This window comes from Rhineura floridana, chromosome 15, assembly GCF_030035675.1.
Source record: "Rhineura floridana isolate rRhiFlo1 chromosome 15, rRhiFlo1.hap2, whole genome shotgun sequence".
Lineage (NCBI taxonomy): Eukaryota > Metazoa > Chordata > Lepidosauria > Squamata > Rhineuridae > Rhineura > Rhineura floridana.
In genome coordinates this window covers 10,965,483-10,984,597 of record NC_084494.1, presented here as the reverse complement: position 1 = coordinate 10,984,597, position 19,115 = coordinate 10,965,483, and the positions used below count along the sequence as shown (strand labels likewise).

The following is a 19,115-nucleotide window of genomic DNA, read 5'->3' as shown; positions in this document are numbered from 1 at the left end:
CAGAGGTCCTGTTCATTAAAAAAAAATTTTTTTTTAAAAGACCATTCTTTTTTCAAACCAAAGACACTCTCCACAACCATCACAGACACTTTGCCTTTGGATGTTTTTTTTTTAAGTTGCTTCCAGTGGGGAAGGCAACTCTGCACGTACTTTGAAGCACCTGTGTCGAAGTGGCAGAGAGGGCTTGTTTTCTTGGAGCACAACAGCTGACAGTCCTAGTCACCCGACCAGGATGAGAACAGCATGACAAATGGGAAAGTGGGGGGAAGCACATGCTACTAGGCCAGATGTAGCTCAGAAAACTTGCGGTCAGGGGTCCCTGGAAGGAAATCAAGCGACCCCCGTCTGTCCCACTCTAATGCCTGTACATACTTTAGTGCTATGACGGCTAAAGGAGGTGGTGTGGTGTGGAGTGTCCCCCCCAAGACACCCACCCCTCATCTGCCTTGGACATTCCTCCAAACGGGCTTCATCTTGCATTCTCTCTCTCTTCCCCCCCCATCCAACTTTCCTCTTCTTTTTTCTAAATGAGTCACCCTTTCATAGTCTCGACATGTTCATGGGCGCGACCAAGTGGCAGAAACAAAGAGGGGCGCGAGCGCGTCTCTAGCTGGGCTCCCCAAACATCCTTTGTTTGGCTTTCCCCCAAAAAAGTTTCCTTCTCCTCCCCAAAACGGATCCCCCTTTATAGCCTGCTCAGGGTGAAGCGAGCATGGCGTGAATGGAATTAAGGCTTCCACTCCCCCTTATCTCTATCTCTCTCTGGCCATGGTAGCTCCCAGCTTCAGAGGCCAGACTAGGCAGGGACGGTACAATAGTTGGGTCTCTCTTTGCAATATCAGCTGCTGCTGTTGCTGCAACTGGACCGAGGGGAAGGAGGGAGTTGGATTTATGCTGGGCGGTTTTTCTTTCAAATTTAATATATACCTATATTTTTGCTTTGCTCCCAAACTACCTCGTTGGAAAGTTTTTCTTCTTCTTCTCCTCCCTGCTTTCAAAATCCCAGCAGCACTGGGAGGAGAAATTAGAAGGATTTTATTTTTATTTTTTGGGGAAGGGGAGGACTCCCTCCCCAATATTGTTGGATTTGGGGAGGAGAATTGTATGAGTCCTCCCCCCTTTTGGGAGAAGCATTTCTAAGCAAGTTTGTTGGATATTATCTGCGCCCTCCCCCCGTCGGAAACTGTGGTGGAAGCTGGAATCATCTTGAAGAAGGAATGAAAAAAAGAGGAAGGACCTTGATGTGATTTTGTTTAAAATAGATGTGTTCGTTTTATTATTATTATTATTATTGCTATTTATATAAAATATAGATAAAATATAGAGGATCGGGAGGAAGCGCTTTGTAAGAATCAAGAGAGACCGAAAGAGAGGGGGGAGGAAAATCACACCCACCCCATCCATCACCCCCCCCTTCTTCCTCCCCCTCCTCGAAACCAGAAGCCACCATGGAGAAGACGGAAGGGACAGAGAAGGCCTTTTCAGTGAAGCAACAGCCGGCTGATGCCCGAGGTAAATATTTGCACGGTCGAGAAGACTCTTTTAGGGGATGATGTTGCACATTATTGAAAGGGCGGCGTTGAAGCGGGGCGGAGGGGGGGGCAGCGGGAAAGGAGGAAAGCCAGCCGACTTTGAATCTGTCTCCTGATTTCCATCCAGATCTGGGAGTGGAGGACAGAAAAAGGCGGGGGTGGATGCGTATTTGCTGCAGCAAGTTGTAAAAGAGCCATTCTCTAATCCCCCCCCTTTCCAAAAGCACGGACTGATCGTCTGGCCATTGTGTGTGTGCGAGTGTCTGTGTGGCTGCCTTTGCCTGATGGACATGTTGGAATCTGCAGGGGCCTTTGGAAATAAACTGGGGGGGGGATAGATGCATGGACGAAAAAAAGTCTGGGATGGTAATGCGAAGAAGGGTGTTGAGCCTAACGAGGATTTGTCATCCCGCATGCAACGAAGGATGCATTTTGTGGGGGGTTTGCGGTGGGGTGGGGGAAAAGAGGTGCGTTGTTGGGTGGGAAAAGCCACGTCGATCTTGATTCTGTTACCCCAGAGGCAGGGGGTGTCCGGGCACTGCACAGGTCATGGATGTGGGGTTTATAAATAACCCTCTGTCCCTACCCAGGCCCAGATTGGTATTCCTCCCGACAGCTGCTTTTGGGAGACGACCGAGCCCTCGAGCAGACCACCTGCCCCTTCCTTCTGACCTTGGGGGTCACCCCCCTGGCCGCTGTAAAGGATCCACTTTGGTCTAGCCTCGTCTGAAGAGGGCCAGGCCGAAAAAGGGGCTCCCGTCGTGGGTTTATCTCCTCTGCTCTTGCCTAGCCTTGGCGCCTGGGATTTGGTGGGCGGATGGAGTCCAAAGGAAAGCGGGGGTGTTGGGCCCAGCCCCACAATGGATGAAACTTCCCTGCCGCTGCCTGGAGGGAAAAGTTGGGGGCTGATCCTCCAGGTTGACGGGCCTCCCCCCCCCCTCCTGTGGCAAATGGGGAAAAGCTTTTTCTCAAAAGTTAGGAGATGGGATTTTTGGCCCTCTGGGTGAGGTTTGTCATAATCTTAACCTCTTACAAGTTGGGTGAGTATCTCTATGAATACATATATAGATAATTGTCATTTTCCCTCTAGTCTAGACGCCAGTTCTCTGCCTGTCCACAAGGACAATATCTTGTCTTTATCGATATCTGGTTTTCTTTCCCTCCCAGCACGTGGTGGGTTCTGTTGGTCAGAATTTGGACACTACTTTTTTTGCCTGTGTTTTTAGGCTTATTTGCGGAGATGTTGTTTTCTAGATTTCTTTTAGGATTTATGCTTTGTTTTTCTGCCCAGAGCCCTTTAAAGCCCTGTTTACTACAATCATGTGGGCCTTCTTAAAGTTCATCTGAAGATGGCAGGGCTTGGTGATTTCTTTTGTCTTTGGTTGTAGATATACACTTTGAAAGATGACAGCAAATCAGCAGGGTCCAGGGTTAAGGATCTTATGGATCTCTGTTAGTCCTGCAATTTATTTTACACAGTTAAGGTTTCAAATGCTTCGTTGTTCCGACTTTGAGGAGGTTGGGGGGCTCTCAGGTCTCCCCTCCTCATTTAAGTGTTAACTGGGGACTGGATCACACCACCCTTTACTCAAGAATAAGTGAAGCTTGCTGTTGCTTTACAGAATAACAGCAGAATCCTAACCATGTCTACTCAGAAGCAAGCCCAAGTGAGTTCAATAGGGCTTATTCCTTAGTAAATGGTGTTAGGATTGCAGTCTAAAACAGACAAAAAAGAGAAGTGGCTTGTTTTTTTGTTTTTTTTTAAAGTTCATTTGAGAGTCAATGTGGGATTGAAGATTGAACTGAAGTGGGGCTATCTCTCCTCCATTGGTGAACTTTTTTTTTGGTCATCTAAATACTGGTAAGGTGAAGTTGGAGTAGTTACCCACTGGGGAATCTCACCGTGTGAATGTGGCCTGGGAGTGATAAGGGGGCCATTCAGAACGCCATGGAATGGTCAAGTGATGGGTTAAGAAGAGAGGAGAGTGGCTAGTTTCTGAGGCCTCCACAGCATGCCTGGGACCTAGCCAGCTCAAACGCGTCTGTGAGTTGTCTTATTTTTGGGTTTTGGCGGCTTCTGCCAAGTAACAGCTGACTCGGAGTGCAGGGAAGAAACAGTGAGGAAGAGGAGTGCAAAACCTAGTGGGATATTGCAGTGGCTGCCTGTTAGCTACCGGGCCAAGTTCAAGGTTCTGGTTTTGGTGTACAAAGCCCTATACAGCTTGGGACCAAGATACCTGAAAGTTTGTCTTGCCCCTTGTATACCCAGTTGATCACTGCACTCTGCAGGTGAGGGTCTCCTGCAGATACCATCTTATCAGGAGGTCCCTTCCGCACAACGTAGGAAGCAGACCTTTAGTGGCATCTACCCTTTGGAATTCCCTCCCCTTAAATATTAGCCGGGCACCATCTCTGTTATCTTTTCGGCACTTATTGAAGACCTTTCTCTTTCAACAAGCCTTTTAAGTAGAGACCTTATCCCAGTCTGCATCTGTGTTGGAATTGCTTTTTAATATGTTTTTAAAGTATTTTTTTTAAGTTGTTTTTAATATGTTTTTTAAAGATGTTTTGTTTTAATATATTTTAAAGCCTGTTTTCAGAGATGCTTTAGAGTGTTTTTGTTTGCCGCCCTGGGCTCCTACTGGGAGGAAGGATGGGATATAAATTTAATAAATAAGTAAATAATAAATAAATAAAATATTGGGAACTTCCCTACCATCACCCACCACCGATGATGGTGCTGAATGTATTTATATGCAGTGGGTAGTGTGCTTTCTGGAAAGGCCTGGAGGCTTTACATGGAGATGTTGGCAAGGGCCAGTGGTTGCCAGCTTGTTGGTCTGGTAGCCCAGAATGGAGGCAGAGAGGGCAAGAGACACAGGAAGCTGCCTTATATTGAGTCAGACCAGTGGCCCATCTAGCTCAGTATTGTCTACACTGACTGGCAGCTGCTCTCCAGGGTTTTAGATTGGGGTCTCTCCCAGCCTACCTGGAGATGCCGGGGACTGAACCTGGGACCTTCTGCATGCAATGCAAATGCCCTCCCACTGAGCTACCACTGAGAATGCAAACATGCGGAAATCAACATGAGCAAGGTCCCAGGGTGCATTTCTTTTAGGTTTGTGAAGGCCCATCCCAATTTTCCAGGATCCCTTCTGGTGTGTATGCTTGAGGAGGGGGAAATGGGGAGTAGCTCTCTATTTTGGGGGTGTAATGGCGGAAGAAGATTGCACCCCCAGCTTGATACTTCCATAGAAACTTCAGAAGGGATCTGAGGCCAGACTGACTGCACGCTGTGGGATTTAAAATGTCTGAAAACGTTTCAGAAAAGGCCTGGAATATGAACAAAGGTCAATAAAGGCAGCTAGGAAATCTGGTCTGGTGCTCGCCCATCCTTCCCTCTCTCCTAAAGGGAAGTTGCTTTACAGGAGGCCCCATGGTGTTAATTTGATTCTCTTGAGTGCCTGGTGATGGTTTCCATGCCCTTGGAGAGACCTCTCAGTCCTTTGTGCCAGTATGTGGCTGGTAAGCTCTGTGTTGCTGTGTTCTGGGCCTAAACATTGTATGTATGTGCGCTCTTGCCTCTGTAGTGTGGTTTGCTGTTGTCTTAAGCAACATGGGTTGTGTGTTGGTGACGGGTAGTATGCATGAAACCAAGCTCATAATCTCCAACATGACAACAGGGTCATGCTTGTTGCCCGGCTCCTTATGACTTATCCCTATGCAGTGGCTTGTCCTGCATTGATCTGAAAGTCAGGACAGCGTTTTGCACTTTTGGTTAAAGATAGATGAGAAAACCATAATAGCCTTCCAGTAAGTTGCCAATGGTTCAGAATGTATCTTGGCAACTGCGGTGTGGGAAATAGCAGGCTGTGCATTGCACGGTACCTTTTAGTGTTTGTCCACATGCGCATCTATGCATGTGCACTAGGGACAAGAGAGCTCAGTGGCAGAGCATCTGCTCTGCATGCAGAAGATTCCAGATTTGATCTCCTGCATCTCCACGTAGGGCTGGGAAAGAATTGTCTCTGAAACCCTGGAGAACTGCTGCTGTCAGTATAGACAATTCTGAGCTAGACGGGAAGGGCTGTGGCTCAGTGGCAGAGCACATGCTTTGTATGCCAAAGGTCCCATGTTCAATCCCCAGCATCTCTGGATAGGGCTGGGAGAAACCCCTGTGTGAAATCCTGGAGAGCTGCCGCCAATCAGAGTAGACCAGGGTTGGAAAATGGAAATGGACTGCCTTCCAGTTGATCCCGACTTATGGCTACCCTATGAATAGGGTTTTCATAGTGAGCGGTATTCAGAGGGGGTTTACCATGGCCTCCCTCTGAGGCTAGTCCTCCCCAACTGGCTAGGGCCTGCTCAGCTTGCCACAGCTGCACAAGCCAGCCCCTTTCTTGTCCGCAACTGCCAGCTGGGGGGCAACTGGGCTCCTTGGGACTATGCAGCTTGCCCACGGCTGCACAGGTGGCAGGGCACGTAACCCTTGAGCCACTCACTGTGGGGGTGATCTTTAGCTGGCCCTTGACACTCAGGAGACACGAGCGGGGATTTGAACTCCCAGACTCTGGACTCCCAGCCAGGCTGTCCTCCCAGGGTACCCCTTAAAGCCTGAAGTCCATATTCCCTGCTAGACATCCTTCTGGAGCTGACATCCCAGTGGTAAGTGGATCCAGAGGAAGAAATAGGTGGAGTAACACATGTAAATTTTGCCTTGTGCAGTAGGCTTGTTTCTATGCAGGCACACACACAGCCCTCTGTGTCCACCCTCCAGGCAAGCAAGAAGCATGGCCAGAGTGCATGGGCACATTCCAGCCAGGCAAAACCATTCAAGGAAGGTGCAAGCAGGCCTGATGAGGTGTGTGACTTGGAGAGAGTACCAGAGATCAGATACAGAGGCCTGGAGGGCCATGCTTGCCCCCTGAATCTGAGGTTTCCTCGCCTTGAGTTAGGTGAACCAGTGGTCTGGCACAGTCTGAGTGAGCTTTGTATGTTTGTCAAACTAGATGAGATGCCAGCAGCAGAATTAGCAATTGCGTGGGTGGCTTTTAAAAAGCAAGTGCCAAACTTTGGGAATGGGGGGAGGGATCTGAGCTGTACCGCAGCAGGGATCAAAGAGTTAAAGCCCCCGACTCCCCACTTCAGGGCTTCAGTCTGGATTGGGATCCCCGCACCTGCAGTTTACTTTTTTTTAAAAAAAGCCATTCATGGCATTGCAAATTGAGTGAATGGCATCTCATCTCGTCCACGTTCCTGCTTATCGGCTCCCCTTATTTTGTATGACCTGTGACTCTGGCCTGTTACGTAGCAACAGACCCATAAAATAACATCGACATCAAGTGATACGTGTTTAAAATGATGGATGTTGTCTGTTTTATAACAACTTTTAAATGTTAGCATACCAATAGCACTATCAAAATTGAATTGTTTATTTGGGTTGTTCTGTTGTGTTTTGAAATGAGTTGGCATTTTGACTATTTATTGCAATTATATATTGACTTGTTTTTTTTTTTGCTGTAGTGAGCTGCTTTGGGCACATTTATGTGGACAAGCGGCATACAAATTGAAATAGTAATTTTTATTTATTCATTTCAACCATTTATATTCGGCTAAACACCGTAGTTTCTGAGCAGTGTACAATGAAAAGATACGAAGGATAAGATCAGTCAAATTTCGTCGTAAAATCAGAGCATCAGAAAAGCTTACTTAAAAAGTCTTCACCAGGTTCCAGAAGTTCAACAGGGTGGGGGCCCATCTGATCTCAGCCGGGAAGGAGTTCCACAGAAGTGGGCCCACAGTACTGAACGCACAGCACCTTGTACTTGTGGACTGTGCCTCTGAGCCATGGGGGACCACAAACAGCAACTCCCCTGAAGACTTGGGTGATCAGGCAGGGATGTAAGACACTATGCGGTCCTTAGGTATCCTGGACCCACGTTGTCAAAGGCCGTATAAATTAATACAAGAACCTTGAACTTGCCCCGGTAGCATATCGGCAACCAGTGCAAGCTTTTTTAGCACTGGAGTTATGTGCTGGTCTAGTAATAACAATTTAATAATTATAATAACCCCATTGTTGCCATCTCAGTAGATCTCACCTCCCTTGACAAGTCTACTTGTATGGGTTTGATTGCTGTCGTGCTTTACATTTTTAGTTCAACCCTGAAAGTAACCAGCCATTGCATTATCTAAACTTGGCTGCCTACGTTTCTCTGCCTGCCATCCGTTAATTGCAGGTTGTGCAGCCTACTGAGGCCCACCAACCTGTTTTTCCAGACAGGCACTTGCCTGCTTTAGGCTCTGATCAAGGACCTGAGGGCCAAGCTTGGACCAGGTTTCAAACCCCCTCTTTAGCTACAAACTCAAAGGCAAGCCATACCTCTTGCCGTTGGTTCCCACTGCTATGAAAACCAAACAGTTATCGACTGCTCTCACCATTTTATCCCCCCGGGAGTGAAATATCAGAATCAGTGGTGACTGGTGGCACCTTGGACAGTTCCTTGAACGTTTGGACTGAAACCTGGAGTGGATTCCACTGCCCCAGTGACATGGAGCCACCACCCTCCACTGATCGGAATTGTTAAGCTCTTACACAAAAGGAAACACGAGACAACTGGATATTGTGAATGGGGGATGTGGAGGCTGGAGTATGGGGTAGGGGTGTATCCCATAATAGGCTTCCCTCATGAGGCAGGAATAGGGAATTTGTGGCTCTCCAGGTGTTGCTGGACTACAGCTTCTGTCATCCTGGATCTCTGGCTGTGCTTACTGGGACTGATGGGAGTTACAGTCCAGTCACACCTGGAGGGCCAAAGGTGCCCCCAAATCCTTCCAAAAGATATCCAGCAGAGCTGGCTCCCTGCTAACGTTTTCCCAAGCTGCTCCAAAAGTGACTCCACTGGCCTGAGGGACAGTAGTGTGGCTTTGTGAGGAGAGCCTGGTGGGCATCCTTGCTGGGCTCGGGCACAGCAGCACCCCTCCCAAATAGCTGCTCTTCTCCCACCCTACATCAACCAAGCTAACTCAGCTATTGAGTCTCACTCAAGGCCACCACCAAATGGGGGTAGAAGGATTAGAACCGCCCATCTTTAAGAACATAGGATGCTGCATCAAACCAAGGCAGACCATTGGTCCATCTAGCTCAGTACCGTCTGCACTGACTGGCAGCAGCTCTCTAGAGTTTAACACGGGTTTCTCCCAGCCCTATCTAGCGATGCCGGGGATTGAACCTTGGACCTTCTGCATGCAAAGCATAAGCTCTGCCCTGAGCTACGACCCTTCCTCCAGTCAAGGAAGATGTTCCAGCCTGTAGTCCTAGCGGGCTACACACCATCCTAATCCATTAGATTAGGAATTTAGGAAACTACTGTACATTGGTCCACCTAGTTGCACCAAGAATGGATGCTTGTGAGGAAGGACTATGAGCTCAATTCACTTCTGGTTTTCCAGGAACTCCCCAGGCTCAGAATTTTTTAATGCTCCATTATGTGGATCTTAATGTTCAAGGTACTCAGGATTCTTGAAACCTGAACATACGCAGAACCTTGCTGGATCAGTCCAAAGGCCCATCTCGTACGATGCCCTGTTCACACAGTGGCCGACCAGATGACCATGGAAAACTCGTAAGCAGAACCTGAGTATAGCAGCTGTCTCCCAGCAACTGGCATTCAGAGACATATTGCCTCTGACCAGGGCTGTGGAGTCGGAGTCAGAAGCAATTTTGGGTGGAGTCGGAGTTGGTAGAAATGTACCGACTCTGACTCTGGCTTCAAAATAAAATTAATATTCTAATATTAATATTAATAAATTAATATACATTTGCCATTTATGAAGGAGTTGGAGTCGGACAGTAGAAAAATAGAGCAGTCGGAGTCAAAGGTTTGACGTACTGACTCCAGAGCCTTGCCTCTGACAGTGGATGTAGAACATAGCCATCATGGCTAGTAGCCATTGATAGCTTTATCCTCCATGTATTTCTCTAATCCTCTTTTATTTTATTTTCTCTTTCTCCCCTTCTGCGGTTTCCAGCAACTGGTATTCAGAAGCATATTGCCTCCGACTGGAGGGAGAGCATAGGCATCATGGCTAGTAGCCATTGATAGCCTAATCCACCATGAGTTTGTCTAATCCTCTTTTAAAGTCATCCAAGTTGGTGGCCATCACGGCCTCTTGTGGGAGCGAATTCCATAGTTTAACTATGCGCTACATGAAGAAGTACTTCCATTTGTTTGCCCTGAACATTCAACTTCACTGGCTGTCCTCAAGTTCTAGTATTATGAGATAGGAAGCAAAACCTTTCTCTTTCCACTTTCTCCATGCCATGGAATTGTACAGTACGGCCCAGCTTGTCGGCGTTCCACTAATACGGTGGCGCCAGTGGGGCGATCAGCTGTAGCAAGGGGAGCTCCAGCCACCATGCTCCAGCTGACAGCGATTAGCTGGAGCGTGCGAGCTCCCCGTGCTACAGCTGACAGGGGTCAGCTGGAGCATGGGGAGCTCTTGTGCTACAGCTAATCTCTGTCAGCTGGAGTGCGGCGGCTATAGCTCCCCACACTACAATTTATTGCATGCTCCAGCTGATCAGCTGGAGCATGCGATCAGCTGGAGTGTGGGGAGCTCTCGTGCTCCTCCCTGCGCTATAGCTGATTGCATGATCAGCTGTAGGGCGGGGAGCTCCCACGCTACAGCTGAGTAGGGCCCCACTTTCCAGCAGTTTTTGCTTTTTGGCGGGGGCCTGGAACAGAACCTGCTGTATGAATGGGGCCCTACTGTATATATTTCTATCATGTCACCTCTTACTCACTTTTTCTCTAAATTAAAAAGCCTCAAATGCTGCAACCTTTCCTCCATCCCCTTGATCATTCTGTTGCCCTTTTCTGAACCTGTTCTAACTCTACAATGTCCTTTTCGAGGCGAGGCGACCAGAACGGCACACAGTATTCCAAATGCGGCTGCCCCATGCATTTGTATAATGGCAGGTTTATTACGATATTGGCAGTTTTATTTTCGATACTTTCCCTAATGTTCTCTAGCATGGGCTTGCCTTTTTCACAGCTGCCGCGCACTGGGTCAACATCTGGGTTGGACCTGGTGTAAGGCAGCTTTCTATGCTATAAAAAAGAAAGGGCTTGGTATACTGCCTGAGTGGTCCTGGCCGCTGCAGGCCCCCAGCCCTTGTTGCTGTGGTCTTGCAGTTGTCCTGGTAGGGAAGCGACCAAGCCCCCAATGGACGTGGAGCACAATCATTGTGTAGTCAGGGCTTGTCCTGAGGCTGACTTTGCATATGCTTCATGAGCTCCACCCAGCAGCTCTTACTAAAAAAGACGTGGCTAAGCCTGGCTTTGTGGCCCCTTGTCTGAAATGAAGGAGGTGAGCAAACCCTCCCATTTAGCTGTTGCTGTTATAGAGAAGGCTGAATCACCCCAAACCTGCGACTGCTGCGTTAGATGGCTGCCTTTATTTATTATTAAACTTGTTTGTCGTCAATCAAAGCTCTGTGCTTACTCTCCTCGCTGCCTGTTTCTCGGGCAGATGATAAATTCTGAGCTTTCCATTGTTTAAAATGAAGCAGGACATTCCTTTCCTTTCCTGTTTCGAAGATCTCCTCCAGATGGGGGAGGCACAGGCGGTAGTGGTATCTGTGCACAGAGTATGTCTGGGCAGCCAAGCAGGGCTCCACTGGGAGCTATTGCAGGGAAACGCCAAAGCAGAGGAAAGGCTGTTACTCTGTGGCAGAGCACGTGCTAGAGGTTTCTGACTCAGTCCCCGGCATCTCCAGCTACGGCTGTGAAAGATTCCGGTAGAAATGCTTTTGAAGAAAGAGGAGTGTAGCGTGTGAAGTGGGGTTGTGGTAACTTGAACATGGAAATGTTTTTTCACCTGGCTCGGATTGGCTATTAGTGGCTTGGTTAACACAGTGCTAAACCATGGTTCACTTAGCCTAAATTATAGTTTGTGTCAGCAAGCAAATCCAGCCCAGTAGACTTAACCGTGGCTTGTTTTCTGCCAACAAACCACAATGTGAAGCCATGTTTTGTTGTTGGCTTACGAACCACGCCTTGTTGGAACTATGGTTTTGAATTATATCTGAACCCTTGCTTAACTGTGGTTTCTTTGGGTGTCTTACCTCAGATGCTTGCCAAGCTACAAAGGCACAAGAAAGAGCAGTTGGAAAACAAACCTGTTGTGACCCAGGTCGGGAGGGGAGGCTTTGGGACACCTGAATCCGACACTGAGGACTGGGACCATGAACTGGGGGAAGGGACTAACAGCAGAGAGAGTTCACAGAGTGGTCAGACCCCTGTCACTGACAGCTTGACTCCCCCCCGATTCTGTCCCCCCCAAAGAGCAATCAGAGCTGTCAGAGACCCTGCTCCGTGACGTTTGCCATGTTGGACACTACTCCAAAAGACACACCCCCAGTGCCTACGCTCGCACTAGAGGCGCCGCCTGCTCCACTTGACGTTTCCCAGCTGGGTGCCCCGCAACTTTGCACGGTCAAGCAAGCCAATCACCCTCAACTCTCAGAGGGGGAAGCTGAGAGCCAGTGACTGAAGCGGGAGATTCAACAGACGTTGAGCAGCAGCCAACGTTTACGCACGGAAGCCAAGCCTACTTAAGTTGACTCAGGGGAGGGGCCAGTTGCTGAGTCAACATTGGACACTGGAAAGTCATGCTTAGTCAGAGTTAGCCAGGGCAAAAGTTCCTAGAAAGCTTAGTTAGGTTAATGAAGCGCACTGCTTTTGATGTAACTGTAACTTTAATAAAAAGAGAAAAAATCACAGCCGCATCTGAGACTGGATCTCTCGATGTCAGGCAGGACAGTTTGATTCAGCCCCCTACTTTTCCACCCAACAATCCCATGACAGAGATGGAAGCGTGCGGCGGGCAAGGGGAAGGTCTCCAGAGCGCATTTCAGAATGTGTTAACTGAGCTCCAGCAACTCTGTGCCGAGAACGAGACTGCGCCAACAAATGACCCAGCTAGCTAACCAAATGGCTAACCTGCAACAGGGGGCAGCAACCACTCCACCAGTTCCTGCACCTCGAGCTAAGCTTTCAGTGGGTTTGCCCCCTTGCTACAATGGTAACAAGGAGCTGTATATCCATGTGAGCTGTATATCCGTGTAAGACAGTCGGAGTTTCCTAACAATGCTTTTAAAGTAGTTTTCGGCGTCAGTCTTCTAGAGGGGGAGGTAGCTTAGTGGGTGACTCCTCTGTTGCTTCGGAATGACCCCATGCTAAACCAATTTGACAGTTTCGTAAAGAAGATGGCAGAGATCTTCCGAGACCCTCAGAGAAAAGTTACTGTGTCCCATCAACTGGGAAAACTGTGGCAGGGTAAAGACTCAGTGGCAACTTATACCAGTGTCTTTCGAATCCTAGCTCAAGAGGTGGACTGGAACGAATCCGCCTTGATGTACCACTACCATGAAGGTCTTAGTGGGGAGATTCTGGATGAGTTAGCATGTACCACACTGCCAGATTCCTTATCTGCTCTCATCCAGCTGTGCCTGCAGATTGACAGTCGGCTTGAAGGTGGTCGCCAGGAGCGCTGAGCTGAATTGGCCAGAGCCGTGCCTGCAACCCTCCTCCCTTGTGCCTGCTTCACTCCCAGCATGGGAACCTCACCGCAGTCAGAGGCAGAGCCCATGCAGCTGGGGGGGGGGGAGGGGGCTCGGCCGCACCTGACAGAGGCTGAGAAGGAGAAACGTTGAAAGGAGGGGCTGTGTTTATATGGCATATGGCGAAATCCTGCCCATCCAAGTCGGAGAAGGCACCAGTGCAGGAAAACTACAAATCTCAGCTCTGGTAGAGGTCCGAAAGCTGGGAGTGACTTTGAGTCAGAGACCTCAGGAACAGCCTCTTCCGCCAAAGTCTGCCTTGCATCTACCCATTTACTTGAGCTTGCCAGAGGATCCAGACCTCCAAGTATTTGCTGTGGTGGATTCAGCTGCTTCCACCAACTTCATGGATTTGAACTTTGTTAAAAAACACAATGTGCCAATCATAGAGCTCAAGTCACCGCTGCCTGTTGAGACCACACACAGTCGGCCGCTGAAGTCAGGAACTGTCACGAGAGCCACCAAGCCCCTGAGAGTGGAGATACCAGGACATGTGGAAAGGATGTCATTCTATCTGGCAGTGCTTCCCTGTGGTGTTGGGCATGACCTGGCTGGCCCAGCATGATCCTGTCATCTCTCGGAAAGAGGCTACTGTGACATTTCAATTGGAATACTGTGAGCAGCACTGCCAGCCCCCCAAGAAACCCAACCCTGTAACTTTGGCAGCTACATCCCCGCCAGAGGAGACATGGCTGCCTGAAAAGTACTGAGACCTTAAAGACGTGTTTGACAAAACAGAAGCTGACCAGTTGCCCCCTCACCGCCCTTACAGGGCTAGCATCCCTTCAGGGTGGTTCTGTTCCCTGTCAGAGCCGGAGTTGGTGGCACTGAGGGAGTTCCTGAACACCAATTTATAGCGAGGTTTCAAACGACCAACCAAGTCCCCTGCCGGTGCCCCATTGCTGTCTGTCAAGAAGAAAAATGGCAAGCTACATCCTTGTCAGGATTACAGGGAATTAAACAGAATTACTGTCCCCAACAGATACTCCCTGCCTCAGAGCACCTGCATTTGGCTAAAATCTACACCAAACTGGATTTATGCGGAGCTTACAATTTGGTCAGGATCAGGAAGGGGGTTGAGTGGAAAACTGCCTTCAAGACCCGTTATGGACACTCTGAATACCTGGTCATGCCAGTTGGCTTGTCTAATGCTCCAGCAGTCTTCCACAATTTCATGAACAACATCTTTCAGGACTACCTGGACCGCTTCATTATTGTCTATTTAGATGACATTTACTCTGACTCCCTCGAACAGCACGAGGCACATGTGAAGGCTGTACTGCGGATACTGAGAAAGCATCACCTGTATGCCAAGCTGGAGAAGTGCAGGTTTGACCTGACCACTTTGGAGTTCCTGGCTACCACATGTCTCCCTCAGGAGTTGAGATGGACCCAGAGAAGGTGTGCTGCGTGCTCTCTTGGCACCCTCCCAGAACCAAGAAGGACCTCCAGCATTTCTTGGGGATTGCTGCTGCCGTCGCTTTCTTGAATCTGACTGAAAGGTTCTGGACCCTTTCATTGGTCTGAAGCGGCTCAACAAGCATTTGAGGAACTGAAGTGGCTGTTTTTGTCAGAGCCCGTATGCCAGCATGCTGATCCCCAGCAACCCTTTGTGGTAGAAAGCGATGCGTCAGACGTTGCCATTGGAGTGGTATTATTACAGCCAGGCAAAAAGGAGGGGGGTTTACAACCCTGTGCTTACTTCTCCAGGAAGCTAACAAGTGCCAAGAAAAATTACACTGTCTGGGAGAAGGAACTGTTGGCCATTCGAGACGCCTTTGAGACCTGGCATTATCTGTTAGAGGTGGCGTGGCACGAAGTGGAGGTTCGTACTGACCACATTTACCCAGAAAGTTTACCGACAGCCCATAAACTGAATTAGCAGCAGGTTCAGTGGGCTCAATTCTTCTCCAGGTTCCATTTCCACATCAGTTACATTCTTCAGGTGCAGAATCACCGGGCGGTTGCATTATCCTGCAAGCCTGAATATCAGGAAACTCAGCCTGCCATGCAATTACGTCACATCATCCCCTTGGAAAAGATGGTCGTAGCCAGTTGCCTTGACCTGTGTTTCGAGGAACTGAACAGAACCCAGGAACAAGACCTGTATGCTCGGCAGCGGGTGCAAGAACTGGAGCAATCACAGCAAGACTGTGCGCCAGGATTCTCCCGATGAGCTGGGCTGCTTTATCACTATGAGACTCTGTATGTGCCTCCAGGAGAGTTGTGAGCCAAGGTTCTCCACCAGTGTCATGAAACCCCCATTGCCAGACATTTGGGTTTTTTTTAAAACTTTGCTGGCTGTCACACAAGACATTTGGTGGCCACGGATTAAACATGACGTAGAGAGGTATGTTCAATCCTGTAAAACGTGCACAAGGGCAAAACATGCCTCAGGGCGACCTGCAGGTTTGCTGGAGCCTCTTCCCACGCCCAAGGGACCCTAGCAAGTGGTGATTCTGGACTTCATCACAGACTTGCCTACTTTCCAGGGGAAGATTACTATTTTGGTGGTAGTGGATGCTTTCAGCAAAATGGCTCACTTCATCCCCTGTGCTGAGCTGCCAATCGCCCGGGAGATCACCCAACTGTTTGTAGAGCACATTTTTTGTCTGCATGGTCTCCCCACCAGTTTTGTTTCGGACTGGGGAGCCCAGTTCACAGTGCAATTCTGGTGCACTTTATGGCAATTGCTGCAGAGTGAGCTAAGGCTGTCGTCTGCACACCACCACCAGACAGATGGACAGACAGAGAAAGTGAACGCTACCTTGAACAATATCTGCTGCTATGTAAACTATCAGCAAGACAACCGGGTGTCATTATTGCCCTTGGCAGAGTTTGCCTACAATAACTCTGTGCATGCATCTATGCAGCAGATGCTGTTCTTTGCCAACTTTGGATTCCACCCACGCACTTTTGCCACCCCCGGTTCTATCCCGGTTGTCCCAGTGGCAGCAGAGTTCATGCAAGAATTGCAGGCAATGCAGTAATTACTACAGGAGCAGCTTTCGCGGTCAAAAGCCAACTACAAACAGGTGGTGGATCAACACCTCCAGCCCGGCCCAGAGATACAGGTTGGAGACAAGGTGTGGCTTTCCACACATTACTTTTCCACATGAGTTCACAGCCATAAACTAGAGGCTTGAAGATTGGGACCCTTTGAAGTGGAGGCTCAAATCAACCGAGTGGCGTTTCGTTTACATCTACCTGCTTCTCTCAAGATCCATCCCGTCTTTCATTGCTCCTTGTTAACCCCAGAGAAACCGCCAGACCCCCACCGAGAGCCTGAGACTCTGCCTCCTCCCATCTTGGTCGATGGTCAGAAGGAGTATGAGGTGGAGCAGATCCTCGACTCTCGCCGGCACTGGGGAAAGTTGCAATACCTGATCTACTGGAGGGGATTTAGTCTGGAAGAAAGATCTTGAAAGGTGGTTGCCAATGTTTACGTGCCGGATTTGGTGAGAGAGTTTCATGATGCTTACCCGGACAAGCGAAAGCCTCTGGGGTGGGGGAAAATTGGCATGGGAGGGGGGAATGATGGTGTGACCCAGGTTGGGAGGGGAGGCTTTGGGATGCCTGACTCCGACACTGAGGACTGGGACAATGTGCTGGGGAAGGGACTTACAGCAGGGAGAGTCATAGAATCATAGAATAGTAGAGTTGGAAGGGGCCTATAAGGCCATCAAGTCCAACCCCCTGCTCAATGCAGGAATCCAAATCAAAGCATTCCCGACAGATGGCTGTCCAGCTGCCTCTTGAATGCCTCCAGTGTTGGAGTCCACAGAGCTCTCAGACCCCTGTCACTGACAGTTCGACTCTCCCCGATTCTGTCCCCCCGCCCCACTGAAGAGCAATCAGAGCTGTCAGAGATTGCCCTGTTGGAGACTGCTCTGAAAGACACCCCCCCCCCCAGTGCCTACGCTTGCGCCAGTGGGGCTGCCTGCTCCACCTGACAGTTTGCAGCCGGGCGCACCACAATTTCCCATGGTTGAGCAAGCCGACTGCTCACAACTCTTGGAGGGGGAAGCTGAGAGCCAGCCCCCTTCGCCCTATTTTCGGCAGCAGCTGAAGCGGGAGATTCAACAGACGTTGAGGTGGAGCCAGCATTTACATGTGAAAGCCAAGCCTACTTAAGTTGACTCAGGGGAGGGGCCAGTTGTTGCATCAACATCGGCGCACTGCGAAGTCATGCTTAGAGTTAGCCAGGGCAAAAGTTCCTAAAAAGCTAAGTTAGGTTAATGAGGCGCGCTGCTCTTGATGTAACTGTAACTTTAATTAAAAAAGGAAAAAATCACAGCCACGTCTGAGTCTGGATCTCTCAACTTCGGGCAGGACAAAACCAGGGTTTGAAGAAACAAACCATGGTTTGTTTGCTCATCTGTGAAACAACGCGGGATTTGTTGAACCAGCCACATCTTAGCTTTATGTGTGAATGCAGCTAGTGTGTGATTTGACTTGTTTGACGTTGCCTAAGAAATCTTTCGCTTCTTTCGTCTGCAGGCCTCTTACCAAGCACCTCCGAACCTTAGTGAAATAGTTGGGGATTAGTCTGGGCCTAAGAAGGCTGGGGAGTAAGGGAAGGGATAGTCCTGAAAGTCCCACTGTACTCTGGAGGTGCTTAGAAAGCGGTGAGGTTCTATTTGCTTTCTGGATGGTTCCAAAGCTCAGCACAACCGATTGCCGTTATGGAGCACTTTTGATTGGGAGTGACTGGGCGTGCTGGGCATCTCAAGTTCCTTGGCCAGCTTTCCTTGATGTATATTTTAACCCTCGCTCCACTCCTGCTCAAACATGCTTGATATCCTGCCCAAAGATGCTTCTGCACACAGAGTGCGTTCCCTTTCCCTCGGCCACCATATGTACTGGGGGGATCAGGGCCGGCTCTACCGTTAAGCAGAGTGAGGCAATCACCTGAGGCGGCAGATGTTGGGGGGTTGCTGCAAGAGCAGCAGCCCCCCCAGCCGTTCCTCCTGAGCCCGCTGGCCATTCACCTCTGTTGGTGATCAGAGCTATAGGAGCCATAGGTCTGTCTTACACCCCCTTAAACTAGTCTGCTGCCCTCAAGTGCACCAGAGAACACTATCCCATTGGAGTAAGGCTCAGTTCCTAGTGCACTGGGGTGGGGGAGAAGGCTCCATCTTGTCCTTTGCCACAGGCAGTAAAATGTGTTGGGCCAGCCCTACTGGGGAATTAAGGATCAGGTCTCCTGTTTCAAGGACTGGAGTCCTTGAAGATTTCCACAAGAGAGGGCACAGATGCCAGGCAGTCCTGCAGCAAGGAACGATTGCCTGCACTCCAGAATATTTTTTTGAGGGGTGTGTGAACGAACCCTGCAGCAGCAACTGCTGCCGCGTTTCAAGGTGCTCTTCCTAAAGCTGCCTGAACCTTTCTCTTTGCCAGGAGTAGCCAAGAGGTGGTCAAGGGCTTGGCGCCGCGTTCCCTGGACTCCCTATGTCTTTCAGTTCCAATACAGCTGTGCATTGATGGAACATTTGTGATTGGGAGTGACAGGCCGTGCATCTCAGGTCCCTTGGCCGGCTTCCCTTCATGTATATTTTAACCTGAGTGTAAGCCAACACCTGCCTCCCACCCGAGAGCCAAAGCTGGCCCCTCAGTCATGCCAAACCACAGGTGCAGAATGGCTCTGGCCCTCTGCACTTCTCTCCCATTTTTGGATCTATCTCCAGGGTGTGTTGCATGCACAGGCCATCCGTCCACAAAGGATGCTCCAGCAGCGTGGCAATTTCAGACTCGGCCGGAGTTCTGTACAGGGTCCCCCTTGGGGTTTCTCTTCCTTAAAACCACTCTGCTTTGAAGTTTGTGTTTTTTTCTAAGCAATTACATTGTCTTTCCTGGTCCCCCAGAAATAACTCTCTTGACCTGCTTGCGTGCAGAGAGGTGCTGCCATCTGGAAAGGCACTTTCCTTTTGCTATAGAACTGAAGTCTTGGGGGAAGG

At 49.4% G+C, this 19,115-nt stretch overlaps 1 protein-coding gene across 2 annotated transcripts in view; it reads left to right on the top strand.

Moving 5' to 3' along the window:
• Positions 1-788: 788 nt before the first annotated feature.
• The window catches only part of MAP7D1 (MAP7 domain containing 1), a 99,106-nt gene continuing 80,779 nt past the window's right edge, over positions 789-19,115 (top strand). The window contains exon 1 of one of the 2 annotated variants that reach the window (XM_061596925.1): positions 789-1,512. In XM_061596925.1, coding sequence (XP_061452909.1) covers positions 1,449-1,512 — 64 coding nt within the window. In that variant the 5' untranslated portion in view covers positions 789-1,448. Of the gene's footprint in view, positions 1,513-2,167; positions 2,573-19,115 lie in introns of those variants that run through there. The other variant, XM_061596926.1, reaches the window with a different exon arrangement.